A 17,418-nucleotide genomic window follows, 5' to 3' on the forward strand; every position below is an offset into this window, starting at 1 on the left:
GTGCAATCTCCATGTGACAATGCCAAATGGCAATGCCCTAAGCACTATTGTGCCAGTCAATGTGGCATGTATACGTGAGTCACTCCGTGAGCTGATCCTTCTGCAGGTGTTCATCTGTGATATGGTCTCAAACATTGTCTGGCTGAATATCTCTAATCTCTGCTCAGGGAATCCCTCCTTATAATTTCCTTACACAGCCAAGCCAATGGAGACACACTTAACCCAATCATTACCTCACTATTATTTGTACGGCCCATGCCCCAGAAGGAACAAACAGTTGGCATCAGTAGTCTTATTTCCCAGTTTTAACTGGTGTTCCATTTTAAGGTATACAAGACCAGTTCAGGCCAGTGTTCTTATGTTTTTTCATGCTATTATAAAATATATTATTGTATCCATTTGCCTGCCCAAGCCAGGTCAGAGTTCCAGGATCTCTGGCTTCCAGCATTCATCAAGCTATCAGCTTGTAAACATTCAATTGCCAAGACTGACCAAAGCAAGAGAAATATGGTGGTGTTGGTACTCAGTTATTTTGGCTCTTTTCTGCCAATATCTGGGTCTGGGATTCCACTAACATGTCCATCTTTTAGTTCTCATTCAGCGCATTGTCTATTTTTACATCCTGCTAGATTTTTGTTAAGGTTTACTTTTTGACCATTTGATTCCTTTCAAAATCTTGGGGACCAGTTAAACATTCAATCAACAAAGGCCCAAGCCAAAGTTTCCAATCCAGTCACCTCTCAAACTGATTTTACCCATGGCATATTACCAGCAAGAATATTTTTAATAAGTTCAGTGTAAGTATTGCCATATCACTGCCAGTGCAGGTTCTAATTTATGATGTAATTAAAGTCATTTCAAGAGAGGAGTGTGAAGTCACTTACAATAAAATTAAAGAAGCATTAGAGCAAGTCATAGTATTTAAGTTATTATCATTATTTAGCCAGAAAACCTGACTCAGGGATTTCTCAGGATTCTTACAATCCACATCTTTGAAAAGGAGCACTCTCCAATCCCTGAATTTCAATTATTATTTTCCTTTCTCATCCAGCTCTGCCTGGGGTAACATTTGCTTGATTTTTTTTATCTTGATTGTAGCTGTTAGTATTTATTAAAATGTAGGCCTTGTGTGGCTCAAGTTTCAGAGGAGGAAGATCTTTATTTAATTTCCCTCCAGATCTGGGCCTTTGCCACCATCCCAAAACCACACTTAAGCTTCCTTAATTAAGTTAATTACATGCAATAGATAAACGGCTACTACCAATTGAACTATTACCAGACTGTGTTCAATAATGCAAACTCAAAGATGAGCTGATATGTTAAATCTTCACCAGTGTGAGTTATACTCTAAGCTATTAATTTCAACAACAACTTTTGCATTGCCTTGCTTCAGCAATAGAAATGTTTCGGGAGGATTTTAGATGTGGCATGAGTTCAATGAAGTCCTCAGATAGAAACAGAATACTATATTCAAATCGTGCCATATAATTGTATAATTCATATTGAAGCGTGTTGTTTATTATTACTTTTCTTGTGTATGGGTTTTGATGTTTAATAACATATGTTGCTAGTTGTGGGCAGCTTCAGTGTGAAGCAAAAGCTAGGATGTTTAATAAGGCATGCTGTGTTACCCCCATAAATCATGTCAGTCACCATAGTGGTGACACATTATGTTCCTTTCCCCTGATAGCTAAGAGTGAATGGGTAATGCCAGCCTGACTGTGCTGACATAGTTCAATTGAAGCCACCAGAATCCTAACTGAACCCACAAGCAGTGACATTGGTGATGTCATAGGGGCATCCAGGTATCCCATATGCGCATACAACCTGATAGGTCTGAGACCACCCAGGTGTAATTATTGATCACAGTGACGTCAGCAGGGGAATAGTCATGTCTTATTAACACGGGGCCTTACTTCGCCCCTATGTTCTCCACCCTGGAAACAAGCCTGGCTAGTTTTTCTTGCCTGACAATGGGTACTCTTCAGTATCAACCCCATGTAAACTTGATTGGTTTGTACATTCTCATAGTGGATGCTACAGGCATAGGGAATCAACAGCATCTTTGTAAGTCTGTGGATTGGACACGTGCAAGGCAGTTGGGCATCATGCTTCATATTCCAGTTTCTTAAATCCCCTTTCATGATCCAGTGCAGCACTTTTCCATGCTCTTTCAGCTGGAGAGGTTCACTAACTTGCCCTATCATCCAGGCTCCATGTAACATGCAGGTGATCCTCTGAAAGACCTCCACCGAGGTGCTCTCAGTTTCCCTTATAGCTATGTGTGCAAATTGCTTGACCCATATGTTCATGGGCAGATTTTAAAAAATATTTCTCAATCTCATCGTAACTATTGCTCTGTGTGCATAGTGAAATTTTACAGCCCTTTTCAGCTGAGGCAGGCTGTAAAATGCAACAAGCCATTTAAACTTCTATTGACTTCGGCGGGACTGCAAAATCCCACCGGCATAAAGTTCCGCCCCATATCTAATTCTTTCTGCCAATTTTTCCCACTTTCATGACATGTGGGCATCGCTGACAAGGCCAGCAATTTTTGCTCATTCCTAATTGCCCTTGATAAGATGGTGGTGAGCAGCCTCCTTGAAACGCTGCAGTTCATCTGTTGCAGCTACAGCTACAAAGCTATTAGGGAAAGAGTTCCTAGGTCAATGCTGGGTAGCCTGTTTGGTTTTATTCCCTTTTCACAGTATTTTGATACAACTGAGTGGCTAGCAAGCCCATTTCAGAGGGCAGTTAGGAGTCAACGACATTACTGAGGGCCTGAAATGACATGTAGGTCAGACCAGGTAAGGATGTCAGACTTCCTTTCCTCGAGGATATTAATTAAGGACATTAGGGTTTTTGCAACAAACAATGATAGTTTCATGGTCACCATTACTGAGACTAGCTTTCATTTCCAGATTTATTCATTAATCGAATTCTGCCAGCTGCCATGGTGGGATCTGAACCCGTGTTCCCAGAGCATTAGCCTGGGCCTTTGAATTACTAATCCAGTGACATAACCACTACAGCACATGACCAAAGGAAGTAGAAAACATTTGCACAAGTACTCAAATAATAGTGTGGTTTGGTGTTAATTTGCATTCCATTTAAACAGTTGCACCATCCTCCAATGCAGTCAGGTGCGTGTATTGACAAAGAGATGAAGAGATTATCACCCATCTTTCCTCTAAATTACTGTGGTGCATTCGGGAGAAGGACGGAGAGAAATGTCTCCTGATGTGTTTTGCAGTGTCAGGAAGGAAAGGCTAAATGCCATTCTCTATCTCTTTCTCTCTGTCTGTCCCTCTTTCTCTCCTTTTACCTGTCTCTGTTACTCTCTATTTCTCTGTCTTGCTATCTCTGTCTCCATCCATTTCTCTCAACCTCTCTCTCTCTCCCTCTTTCTTTTAGATTATGCTGAGGTGGACAGAATTGGCTGGAGTGAAGGATAACTTCAAACTCCAAAATCATTTTAAAGTTAAAATAACTTTGTACAATGTTTATTGCCAAAGTATTTGAAACTCATTTAAAATAACAGTGAGATGTGTGCAAATGCTTTAGCCTAAGGGTATAAATGATGAATGAATTAGATATTTTCTGACCACCCCGATCTTCTGTTAGTATTTGTGTGTTAGACATCGTTTTTGCATTCTCAAAGTGCTGCAGAATATGAAATCTCTTCTCATCCTTTTGGTTACAGATAAAAACCGTGTATTCAACATCAAACTTGTCCATGCAATTCGACAATTCACAGGTTGTAGAATTCAGGTATGTCCCGTGCAATTTTCTTATTTAATACTTGTAAAATAATTACAAAGCTGAAGCTTCAACAGATTACATAATTCTACTTTCAGAACTTAATCTGCAAAGGTCACTTGCTGATCCCAACCTCCATAGATGTTGTGCATGGTAAAGGATAGATATTTAGCCATTCATGACAGCCATTCTACTCACTATGGGTCGAGAATCTTTTGAAATCTACAAAGTCTGATCAGGAATAGCACAGATTGTAGGAAGGGAATTTTCTCAAATTCTGAGTGCATGTGACAAGTTGAATTAAATTCTAGGTTTCTTTAAATAAGCTGAAACGTAGGAAACACTATCCTTAGTAGGAGGTAAAAGGCAGGGACTGTAGTAACTAATACTGGACACAGGTATTGTTTAGACCAGCAAGTTGTAAAGACAATTTAAAATTAAAAGAGTTACCAATCAGATAATGAGGAAACCTGCAAGAAATTTTAACTTAGCTCACTTGGCAGAAAACAGAGAAGATCAGATCAAATGCCAGGTTGGATTTTACCAGACCTCTGGAGAGGGGCTGAGAGGCAGAGGAGCCAGTAAAATGGCAAGGGAAGGTAGGGAATGTGTGGAGTGCCTGTCGTCTTCCTGATGCCATTCCATTTTAAAAGAGGCAGGAAAGCTCCTGCCCAAAGTCCAATTGAGCCACTTAAATGGTCAATTAAAAGCCTCTTTTTGCCACTACAGGCAATTTACCAGCAGCATGGTGAACCCTAGTGGCCTCCCTGCAGGCTCAGTCTGGAGGCACGCTTAATCCAGCACTCTGCAGCCCATGGAGTGCCCACCCACTGGCAATGGCCGCCTCTGCAGCAATGGCGCTTCGTGCCCTCACCAATGCCCCCATTTCTTGAAGCGGTGCCTAACTGGCTAGATACCCCAGGCTCCATTTGCCTACTTGGGAGGGTGGCGCCTTTTCATGGCATCCTCATTGTTCAGGCACAGTCCCAACAGTGGTCACTACTCCAGGTGGCAAGGCTGGGTTTGCGGAGCTGTTGGCCCTCGGATTGGCTGGCAGCTCTTGGGGTTGGGTGCCCATCCTTTAGAGGGATGAGATTCCCAACAGCAACTAATTCATTGCTGAACAGCCAAAAAGTGCATCTGGGAGTCCCATAACTGTCCAAAGCAACATTGTACCTGGCTTTCAGGCCAGTCATCGGGGGCCCCACTCTGCCAGTAAAATTCCAACCACTGGGTTTACATCCCACTGGATTTTACTCTCTTCTGTTCTATATACTGGTGGTGTGGCCTGCCTTATCGAGAGACGCTGTAGTCTGGCACTGGTAATTACTTCAAACTGGTTTATTTACACTATGTACACTATATACATGATGAGCTACTAAGTAGGCACATCTCTCCTGAGTGCTGACTGCTCAATCTGCTGGGCAGAGTCTCTAGAACATAACTGTTGATGTCAGTGTTACACTGCAGTCTACATCGCTCATTCCCATGACTATTCTATTAACCCATTACACTACACTTCTCCCTAAGTATATGATCAACTCCTTTAATAACCATGTTAACTACTTATTCAGCTACTTACATTGCATTTGCTCTACCACCTCCTCCCCACAAAGTCCACCGGTCAAAGGCTGAAGCTTTGTGGTGCCTTCACAATTCATCCTCACTGCGCTGTTTGACTGCTAAGTGGGGCAAATGGTCTTGAACTGGATCCTGGGATGGATCAGCACCTTGCATGCTGCTCAAAGTATCCTTGGAGTCTGCATCCTACATCGTGTGGTAATCGAAGGCCTCTGTTCTCGTGGGTGCCAATGAAATCAGAGCTCTTCAGTTGCATCTGAAAGTACCAGATGGTGTTTGGACCAGGTATGACATTGGATGCTCTGTCCTTTGAAGGATCACTCCTTCTGATTTACAATCCTGATCCAAAACCTCTGTCTAGAGTTTTGGCCCTATGCCTGGAGTTGTATCAATGCTGCTGCTTCTGATGGAGACCAGTCTCCCTGTTCCTCACCCTCTTGTGGTTAGCAGACTTGATGTTAGTTTAGAGGCTCTTTGGCAGCAGAGGGACTTGTGTCTTCAGATGTCAGCCCATGAGCACTTCCACTGGTGAGAAACCGCTAGTTAAAGGTGTAGCTCTGTGGCACAGCAAGGCTGAATTCCAGTCAGAATTCTTGGTCATTGGGCTCTTGGTGGTTCTCACAGCTCTTTCAGCCTCTCTGTTGGCTTGTGGGCAGAGAGAAGAGCTGGTGACATGGCTGACCCCATTGTCATAGGTAAATTTTCTAAAGTGATCATTGACAAATTATAGGCCATTTTCTGAAGTGATTTTGTCTAGCAACCCATATGTGTAGAACATGGTCTGCAGCACCCTGATCACAGACTCAGTTGTAGTGGTGTGGAGTCTGACAGCTTACAACCATCTGAAGTAGCAATCTATAGCAACGAGGCATGCTTTGCCCCAAAAATAGAAGAGGTTGAGCATCAATTTCTGTCAAGGTCTGTCTGGGGAGTGGGATAGTACAAGGGGCTCTGTGGGAGAATTTCTTTTAATTTTACAGATGTGGCAGGAGAGAATGAAATCTTGATTAGTCTGCACAATGCTTGGCTACCACACAGATTGCAGTGCATGTGCTCTGCACTTTGTAATACCCAGGTGGCCTCCATAGAGCCTATTGAAGATCTCTTCCCACATCGACTTAGAAATGACCAGGCAGTGATCAAAGACCAAGAATTGTCCACTATGATTAGGTGCCTATGTTGTTCATGATATTTACAGAGAATTGGTCAGCAGGGCTATATTTAGACCAACCTTCTTGCAGAGTTCTTCGACTTGGGCACATTCCACGTTTTCTTTCTGTGCTCTTTGGACATCTTGCAGCTTTGTAGCAAAGATTGGCAAGAAGTTCATTATGGCCAATGAGAATGCTTCCACCTCAGAGATAAGTATGAAGTCCTGGGTAACAGCTTCGTCCACCGTAGCTCTGGATAGGGGATCAGCCATGGTCTGTGACTTTCCCCTGGAATGTACAGTTATATACTGTCAACTGAAGCCTGAACCTTTGAATGCTTAGGGGCATTCTGACAACCTCTTGTGGAATTTAAGAGGGTAGTTAGTGGTTTGTGGTCGGTCTCAATGTGGAAATGTAAACCCATCAAAGAACCTCTAATGGCCAATGTGACAGCTAGTGCTTCCTTCTCAATGGTTGCATAGCTTTGCTCCATTTCTATCAGCGCTTTGGAGGCAAAGTATACAGTGTCATTCTTGAATGAGAACAAATCCAAGGCTTGTGTGGATGCATTGGCAGCCACCACTGTGGGAAATGTTTGGTTGTAATGTGCTAGCACACCTGAAGAGACCAGCCTTTCCTTGACACATTGAAATGTATTGGTTTATTCAATGCCCCAGAACCACTGTTGGCCCTTTTGTAGAGGATTTCTTAAAGGCTCGGTGATGGTGACTAAGTTTGGAATAAATTTGCCAACCTGATTGACTTTTCCAAGGAACCTCTGGACATCAGTGACACACTCAGTTGTGGGAAGTTGCTGATGGCTTTCGTTCTTTGAGGGTCTACCATGATACCCTGCCTTTGAATGATGTGCCCTAGAAATTTGATAGTGGTTTTGGCGAATTCACATTTCTCATTTAAGGTGAGACTGGTCTCTTGTAGGGCCTTGAGAATCCCCCAAAGCCCGATCATGCTGTTCTCTTGTGGGCCCATGGATAGGAATGTCATCCATGTGACAAATGGCTCCTTGTTTACCTTCTAAGATACCGGACATGATTTCCTGGAATATCTCTGGAGCTGATGAGATCCCGAAGGGAAGACGTGATAAATGCTGTAAGCAGCTTGGACTCCTGGTCGAGGAGTATTTGCCAAAACCCACTATTAGCATCAAGTTTGGTGAAGACAATGCTATTGGCAAGCTTTGCCAGGCTGACACTCACTGATGCCATCAAGTGCATGGACTGCTTTGTTTAATTGCATGAGATGAACGCAAAGCCTGAGCTGATGATTCAGTCTGGGGGCTGTTACAAGCCCAGAACACCACCGGGCTGGTTCAATCACAAGTAATATGACACCTCTGTGCAGCATTCAGTCAAGTTCCTCTTTGACTTTTGGCAACAGTGGATGTGGTACCCTCCTAAGGCTAAATACGCAAACTGACATGGCATCGGGAAGCAATGTAACACCGTATTCATGTTTGAGCTTACCAAGCTCCTGGTAAAGCTGTGGGAATTCTTGGTGGAATTCAGTCCTGTTGTCTGGTTGAAGGACTTCATCCACTTTTGTAGGATGCCCAGTTGTCTGTGCACATTCCTGCTGAGTAAAGAGAAACTTTGTGCAGAATATAGCATTTAGACAACTTGGACTGGTGTTTTCCATGTTTTTCTCCATGACAGGAATAAAATCTAGAAGGTACATCCAAACAATAACAGGCATCTCTTTACTAAGTGTTTTGCAATCAACTGGAATATACTCTCTGAAAAGCTGAAATCTTTTTCTGTTTTTGTGTGTCTGATGTGGCCCAGAAGTAGCACATTTGCTTCTATCAGATGGTGTGGATTCAAGTTCCACTCCAGACAATTGAGCACAGAACCTAGGCTGAATATTCATTGTTGTACCATGGGTGTGCTGCACCAGCAAATGTTCTATCTTTCAGATGAGATTAAACCAAGGCCCTGTCTACCCCCTCAGATGGATGTAAAAGATCCTATGGAACTATTTTGAAGACTCGGAGTTCTCCCCGATGTCCTGACCAAATTTATCTCTCAACGAGCATTATAGTTAAACAAATTATCTGGTCATTATCACATTGCTGTTTATGGCATTTTGCGACACACAAATTATCCGCCAATTTGTCTCACATTACTACAGTGATTACACTTCAAAAGTCCTTCATTGGCTGGAATACGCTTTTGGATACGCTTAGATTATGAAACACATAAATGCAAGTTTCCTTTTCTTTTTTGTATGTTTGTTTAGCTTTAATTAATGCAGATGAGCAGAAGCTACAGAATCTTTGCAAAGCATCTTGTTACTCATGGTAAAAACACTTATTCAATCAAACATCATCAACAACAAGATGAAAACAAAATATTTTGGATGCTGGAAATCTAAAATAGAAACAGAAAATGCTGAAAAAACTCAGCAAGTCTGGCAGCAACTGTGAAGAGAGAAACAGAGTTAACATTTCGAATCCGTATGACTCTTCTTCAGAGCTGAAGAGTGGGATTCACAGAAAGAGGAGACAATTTACATGTATATTTCAGAAAGATGCAAGAATTATGGAGCAGTGATGATGGGAGTCTTCAATTACTCTCATTTGGATTGGCAAAATAACAGTGTTAAGGACAAAGAGCTGGAGGAATTTCTGAAATGTGTACAAAGAACTTTTTTGATCAGTATGTTTCCAGCCCAATAAGGAAGGGAGCAGTGCTAGGTCTGGTTCTAGGCAATGAAGAGGCAAATGGAGCATGTTTCAATGGAGGAGAGGGGCTGGGGGGGAAGCACTCGTGAAACAGTGATCACAATATCATCAAGTTTAGAATAGCTATGGAACAGGACAAGGAACAAGCAAATGTAAAAATACTCACCTAGAGGAGAGCTAATTTCAATGATTTGAAGGGGGATTGGAATCAAATGTTGGCAGTTAATTGAGCAATAGGATGCCTTCAAAGAGCAAATGGTTTGGGTATAGACTAATTATTTCCACTTTGGGAAAAGGTAGGGCATCCAAAGCTAGAGCTCCCTGGGTAATAAAATATAAAGAGATTTGAAACAAATAGGAAAAGGAGGCTTACGTTAGCTTCATAATGCAGTAGAAACCAAGAGGAATGCAGAAGGCACATGGAGAACTGTAAGAGGAAATAAGAGTAAACAAAGTATTTGAGAATAGTTTAGTGGGCAACATAAAATGATTCCAAAAGTCTTTTATAAAGATGCAACTAGTAACTTTAAAAAGGGAAAGGATTAAACCTGGCAACTATAGGCCAGAGGGTGTAAAGCAGTGGCAGTCAGCCTACAACCTGTGGGCCGCATGCGACCCATCAGGGTTCTGAATGCAGCTGCAAGATATTTTGTTGACCATTGCCATGCGCAGGGTTGCCAGATTCTGCTGGTTTCTGTCCGTGTAGTTTTTTTCCCTACCAGTATTAATAAAGTGTTACACATGCAAAGCAAGGACACATGCTGATTGCTCACATTATTGAACGTGAGAGCCGTGCACTCCCTCCGTGTCCAATCAAAGCGCTGCTGCGATTTAATCAGTTTAATCAAATTCTTATTCAGGGTGTCATGGTTTGTGCACGTGCCCGATTTCAGTCTTGTGGCCATTGAGGTGAAGGAGGGCCACTTGTGCGGTCCACTCACTAGCCTAGGTTGCCCATCACTGGTCTAAAGTCAATGGTGGGGGAACTTATAGATACAATAATCAGCAACAAAATAAATTGGCACTGGGAAACATGTCGGTTAGCAAATGAAAAACAGCACAGATTTGTTGAAAACAAATTGTTTTTGACTAACATGATTGGGTTCTTTGATAAAGTAATGGATTTGGGTGATGAAGAGAGTGTGATTAATGTTATATACATGAAATTTCAAAAATCATTTGAAGTACTTCATAATAGACCTGTAAGCAAAATTGAAGGGATTAAAGAGGAAATGACAGCTGGATAACAAATTGGCTAAGGGACAGAAAGCAGAGATTCTTAGTGAGCTAGAAACAGAAAACACAGAAAATACCAGAAAACCTCAGCAGATCAGACAACATTTGTGGACAGTGAAATAGAGTTAATGGGCAGGATATTCTTGAAGGCTTCAGGACCCCGCTATCAGGCTCAAATGGGGATCAGAAGTTCACACAGTGTGGGAAACAGTCGCTCATCTGTGATTTTCCTTGAATTGGTCAATTAAGGCCCAGAGGGTGGGCCTGCCATCCAATTAAGAATGGCGGATGAATACTTGAAGGGTCAATGGGAGAACTTCACTAATATATCCATTGGACTGTAAATTACTTTTTTACTTAAGTTGTACAAAACATTGAATTTAATGCTTCCTTGCCTCTTTTTCTGACAGGGCAGGCAGTGTTATAGTGACACTTATCCAACAGTTCAAGGGAGATGGAAGCAACTCTTTAACAGCAGGAACCGTTGAAAAGACATTTCAGCAAAGTCTGGCACAAGTCAATATGTCTAGTCAATCTGGTTCCTTGGACCACTTCATTATAGACTTAAAGTCAATTCAGTTCACTGGTACGTTTTCTGCAATCTAACATACTTATTCTAGGATCTGTAGTGGATAATCTGTATTACATTGAAATAATATATGGATATATGGTTGACAGGAAGTAGTAATTGAGGTTAATTTAGTTTGATTCTCTTTAACCCTCTAACATCCGTAAAATTAGTATTATGAAGAAATTCAAAACATTAAAGGGGGAGGGTCAGTGTATTTGGAGTTTTTGTATAAAGTAATCCATTTTTAAAGGATAATATTAGTGCCTAATAATTTTCCTTGATAGCTTTTTTATTCCCTCAATGGAATGGAAACTTCCGAGTTGACCAGATTAGCTCCACAATCTATCCTGAGGCTGGTTACTCAATCCGACAGCTTCATGGACCATCTTTACTGCGGTTTAATTTAAGATTTGGTTAAAAACTTAATTCCAATTTTAAAGCTGCTATGACGGAATTTGAACTTGCGTTTTCTGGATTACTAGTTGAGAAACACAACCACCATATTACTGCACCCTTCCATTCAGACATCTCATCACATGTGGTATAAAGGACTTTTATTTAGAAGAGTTTTTAGAAGAGTATTTAGTTCAAATTTGATACTGGCTCCACACATGGCCAGAGGCATCGGTCTTCCCAGCAACCAAACAGGTACCGATGCTGTTGAGAAAAGATGTTCTCAGTGGAAATGCAACGCTATCCACAAAGTGCATACTGTTGGCCTCCGGTCCATGAAAGAGAGATGGGCACACCATGATTTTTTGGATTAAGGGTGGTTATGGGATGGATATTCCTCCTGCAGTCACCCCTTTCCTATTTTTACTTAGTTCTGTTGAAGGGTCATGAGGACTTGAAATGTCAACTGTGTTCCTCTCCACCGATGCTGCCAGACCTGCTGGGTTTTCCAGGTATTTCTGTTTTTGTTTTGGATTTCCAGCATCCGCAGTTTTTTGTTTTTATTTCTGTCAGCTCAGGAATGGCTTCTACTTTAGATCTAGTTCACATTGTACCACCCACCGCTTCCAATGATGTGTCAGTAATTGCCATCAACAGAATCGGGACTGGACAACACAAGATGTAAAATGAGGCTAAGAGCTTCAAAAATTTGCCCAAAAGCCTTTTTGGAGCCAGGGAGGAATTTCCTACACTGGAGTTCTGCTATAGCGTAGAACTTGGTAAAATATGGGTCCATCTTGGGCCCTGAAATTGTCATTTAAAATGAAAAACTGCACTTGTCATGGCTACAAAACCAATCTTCTAAAGGGAATGGCCATTAAGTTAAAGTACATTTTATTCACTTCTTCCCCATAAAAGTACAATTTTGTATACTTTAAGAGTTCCTATAAAATTTCCCTCAAGGGATGACTCACTGCTATCAACTGAATCTTGTTGTTTTGTACCAGAGGCTGAGCCATCCTGCCAGCGATCTGCATATACAAATATTTGTTAAAGGCATTATTGTCTGATTTATAACAAAAAGCAATTAAAGCTTTGATGTACCTGACAATTAACATTCCCATCCCACTTCCCTTATATTAAGGTGTCATTACAAAGAATCAACCTTTGTGATTAATACAACAATAAGCTTGAACACAATATTGGAAAAAGATGAATTAAATGAAGTGAGACTACTTTTTGCAGTCCCTGTGACCAACTTCAGATTATACCAAATAGTGGTACAGACCCATCATAAACCATCTAACTTGCTAACAGGTGCTGACACTGATTCCATTCCTGTTCAGCAGATAGTCTAGGGGAGTGAACACTCCAAGTCAATTAGATGAGCAGAAATGTTTTCTATCTGAGGCTCATTAGTCTCTGGAATGCTCTTTCCCAGAGAGTGGAGGTTGGGTCATTGAATATGTTCAAGGCTGAGTTAGACTTTTGATCGACAAGGGAATCAAGTATTATGGGAAGTAACATTCGAGCCACACAAGTGTCAGGCAATGACCATCTCCAACAAGAGAGAATCCAACCATCGCCCCTTCATGTTCAATGGCGTTACCATCACTGAATCTCCCACTATCAACATCCTGGGGGTTACCATTGACCAGAAACTGAACTGGGCTAGCCATATAAAGACAGTGGCTACAAGAGCAGGTCAGAGGCTAGAAATTTGGCGACAGGTAACCCACCTCCTACCTCCCCAAAACCTGTCCACCATCTACAAGGCACTAGTCAGGAGTGTGTTGGAATGCTCCCCACTTGCCTGGATGAGTGCAGCCCCCACAACACTCATGAAGCTTGACACCATCCAGGGCAAAGCAGCCCACTTGATTGGCACCACATACACAAACAGTCACTCCCTCCACCATCGACGCACAGTAGCAATAGTGTGTGCCATCTATAAGATGTGCTGCAGGAATTCACCATGGCTCCTTCAACAGCACCTCCCAAACCCATGATCACTACCATCTAGAAGGACAAGGGCAGCAGATAGATGGGAATGCCATCATCTGAAAGGTCCCCTCCAAGTCACTCACCATCCTGACTTGGAAATATATCACTATTCCTTCACTGTTGCTGGGTCAAAATCCTGGAATTCCCTCCCTAACAGCACCTACACCACGTGGACTGCAGCAGTTCGAGAAGCAGCTAACCACCACCTTCTCAGGGGCAATTAGGGATGGGCAATAAATGCTGGCCCAGCCAGCGAAGCCCACATCCCATTAAAGAATAACAAAAAAATGGGGGTGCAAGCTGGAAAGTGGAGTTGAAGCCACAAACAGATCAACCATGATCTTATCGAATGGCAGAGCAGGCTCAAGGGGCAGAAAGGCCTACTCCTGCTCCTAATTCTTGTGTTCTTGTTCTTGTCTCACTTGGTGGAAAAGTAAATGGAATAATCTCTCTTCAGGTATGCTTTCATTGGTGTGTGTTTGATTAATTTAGTTATGAAAAGTGGAAATGCGACTTTGTTATTAAATATAACCGGCCAAACTTTCCGGTCTCAGGATCGGCAGAGGCTGGACATACAACCCAGGATGCGCATCGAGACCCTGTGAAAGTCCTGACATGTGGACCTATGTGGGAACTGCCCAGGAAGTTTAAACTGCTGATGGGCTATTCTCCTTCTCCCCATGACCCTCTGCAAATGTCCCAACTCTGAGTTAGACTTGGAGACTTTGGACAGTTCTAACTCATATAGTTACCCAGGAAACGTTGCAGATTAAAACCTAGTCTAGCACCTGGGTAACTGCACAACTGACAGCCCCCAATCACACTCCCACCCTCCCTCCAACCACCCGACTTCCTCCCTAACCACCTGGCTACACCCCCTGACTGTGTGACTCCCCCTCCAACCAATTGACAACCCCCAACCTCCGCTACCACCCCCCAACAACCTGATTACTCCCCTGGCCACCTAACTACAGCTCCTGACCACCTGGCACCTCGCCCCTCACCTCCCTTCTCCCCACCCCCGACCACCTGACCACACCCCCAAACTCCGGACTAACTCCAAAAACCCCACTACCCTCTGACCCAACCTGGATTAACCCCCCAAAACTGACTACCCACCCCACCAGACCCAACTAGCCCCTGACACCCGACTGCTCTCCGACCTGACCCAACTATCCCCCAACCAATCCCCGCTACCCACCGGACCTGATCCCCCCACTCACCCACCTACCCATTCACCCACCTACGCATCCACCCACTCAATCACCTATCCCCTCAGCCACCTCAACCAACTTGCCCGCTCACCCACTACACCCAACCCACCCACCTAGCCACTCATCCATTCACTGACATTCAAAGACTGGACCTTTAAATTTACCATAGGGCAGCTAGTGGTGTAAAAAGGGGGTGTGTCCTGTCTTCTCCCGACTCTACTCCGATGGAATTGCCTGGCAGATGTTTCGCCGCGCATTCCTCTGACAGCCCTGATTGGAATCTGAGGGCAGCGGCCTTCCGCTCAGCATTGCCGCTGCTTGGAAGATTGCAGGGAAATCTGTGCTGGCAATGGAAGTTATTTGAAGGCATTTTCAGGCAGCCTCGTTTGCTAGAACAACTGTGAACAGTCGCTCTTAAAAAAAAACCCAGAAGAAGGGAAGTTAGAAGGGAATATGACAATTTAAACATTCTTAATTGAGGGTAAAAGTGGAAGAGGAAGAGGAAAAATCGGATGGAGAGATAACATTGAAACGCGGACAGAGGGAGGCATGAAGAAAGCCAGGGAAGCAAAATCATGCATACAATCGACTAAGGGGAGAGTGACAACGAATGATGAAAGCAAAACACTGCAGATGCTGGAAATCTAGAACAAAAACAAAAATACCTGGAAAACCCTGCTGAGTTTTTCCAGGTATTTTTGTTTTGTTGTAACAAAGAATGAATTGCCCAGCTTAAAATTCCTTTCTAAAAAATTAATCTCTATGTGTTTAATTTTTTTCCAGAACTTCATTTCTTGAGACCCAATGACATATTGATTGTCTTGTGCTGCAGCGTCTCAAAAGTAATATATGTTTTCTATGGTGTGACCAATATGGTAAACACAGTAAAGATTAGCTCTGATCAATGTGTACTAGGGTAGTGCCACCATTGAGCAGCTCTGCCAAGAAATTCTCAAAATCCTCGATCTTAGTCGTTGTGATAATCTTTTTGTTCATTTCAGAAATCAGCCAGGCGGAAGCAAAAGTTTTTATCAACAGTGGTAAGCCATATATCTTAATGCTGATTAATTTCTATCTTCTTGTTTCCAAATGACAATGCACAATTATAAGCCTCTATTCTTGAAATGCTTCTTGAAGTTTCATGTTGTTCCCTTACCGTGGGAGTTCAGTTCTGAGCTGCTGATCTGGATTTTGAGGCCCCAATAGCGGGGAACGCTGAGGCATTTCTCCCTATCGAGGGTCATAACGAGCGCCGCAACTTGCCAGGCCTCACTTACGCCGAAAACCAGCAGAAGTTGCGGTGAACCTCAACGGGCTCCGGAAGAGTGCACACTAATGGTCCCGGCGGGCCGTTTTAGCAACAGGGGTCCATCGTTCGCCAATTTGGGCTGATTGTCCACGCAGATTTATCTAGAGTTGGTATCTGCATGGGGGCGCATTCATACCTGTAAACACCATTGACAGAAAAATACCTCCCCTCTTCATTTGTTACTTTGCGCCTTCGCCTGATTGCCGCTCTTCAAAATGTAACTGCAAGATTTTGTTAAAATCCTTCCAAACTAACTAGAAGTGGGCAAGGCTTGGCTACGAGAGAGGAAAAGTGGCGAATGAAATGGAGGGAGGTTCGGGAATATTTGGGGAGTTATGATGACATGAAATTATTTTGGCAGCCTTTAATAACACTGCCTTGAAATCTGGAACAGTATCAAAAACGTCAGAATTTTGTGATTGATGACAATCTACATCTCTGTCTCTCTGGAAAGGTGTTAGAAAGATTATTAGAAAGATGTCGAAGGGTCATGAGGACTCGAAACGTCAACTCTTTTCTTTTCCGCCGATGCTGCCAGACTGGCTGAGTTTTTCCAGGTAATTCTGTTTTTGTTAGAAAGATTGCTGGCTAGATGGCAAAGCGCTTCCACATCAGGGCCGATGTGTTTATTAAAATTTCAGATTTCTAGTCTGTTGTGCTCTTTCAGCAGCCAAGTATTTGAAACTTATTATGCAAATTATGGACATTATGCAAATTATGGACATTTTACTTGGGTATAGCTGAGGACTGGTTAGGAAATTACCACAGTGTCCAATTAGTATCAGTCAACATATTTTCCCCACAAATTCCCCGTTGCTTGGTAACGATTCTATTGTTTGACCTTTTTATGAAGAAGGTATTGTTGTCCCATCTTGGTTCAATCTGTGAGGGCGTTTATTGATTCGGTTTGAAAAAACACTTCATTTTAAAAAAGATATAATGCCACAATGGCAGCTGGCAGCCTTTAACACTTCATTACATATTTATGCACCAAGCCCTGGTGTTGTGGTTAGCATAGTCTAATTGCTGCTGTAATTTGCTAATAGTTCTGCATTAAGGAAATCATCGGCTCAAGTTTGATTTTTTTTTAGAGTAATTGTGTGTTTATCACAACAGTAATGATTGATACAGTTTTTTAAAACTCCAGATGGTGACATTTTGAGGCTCTGATGAGGAAAGGATATTGTGCAGTGGGGGAACGATCCCATGTATTTTCGTTTTATAAATTAGGAAATCTGAAACAGAATTGAGAAGCATTTCTGTTTCATTTGGTAGACTTGGTCTGAGCAATTCTTCTTTCATGTTGTGTTGGCACATGCCTTTTTATCTCAGCTAATGATAATTCTGTTTGGTCACTCTTCTACAAATGTGCCTTAAACATCGTCGGAAGAAATTCCATTTCAGTCTTAAGGATGTAATTAGTGTTCTGCTGATAAAGGGGAAAATGCTAATTACAACACATAAATATGTAATGAAGTGTTAAAGTCTGCCAGCTGCCA

At 42.5% G+C, this 17,418-nt stretch overlaps 1 protein-coding gene across 1 annotated transcript in view; it reads left to right on the forward strand.

Annotated features, from left to right (window-relative positions):
• The window catches only part of LOC121276759 (transmembrane protease serine 9-like), a 151,782-nt gene that overhangs the window by 79,478 nt on the left and 54,886 nt on the right, over positions 1–17,418 (forward strand). Inside the window, exons 13-15 of the mRNA XM_041185305.1 lie at positions 3,704–3,771; positions 10,839–11,014; positions 15,612–15,650. Coding sequence (XP_041041239.1) covers positions 3,704–3,771; positions 10,839–11,014; positions 15,612–15,650 — 283 coding nt within the window. The remainder of the gene's footprint in view (positions 1–3,703; positions 3,772–10,838; positions 11,015–15,611; positions 15,651–17,418) is intronic.

Source organism: Carcharodon carcharias, chromosome 4 (assembly GCF_017639515.1).
Source record: "Carcharodon carcharias isolate sCarCar2 chromosome 4, sCarCar2.pri, whole genome shotgun sequence".
In the NCBI taxonomy this organism is placed as follows: domain Eukaryota; kingdom Metazoa; phylum Chordata; class Chondrichthyes; order Lamniformes; family Lamnidae; genus Carcharodon; species Carcharodon carcharias.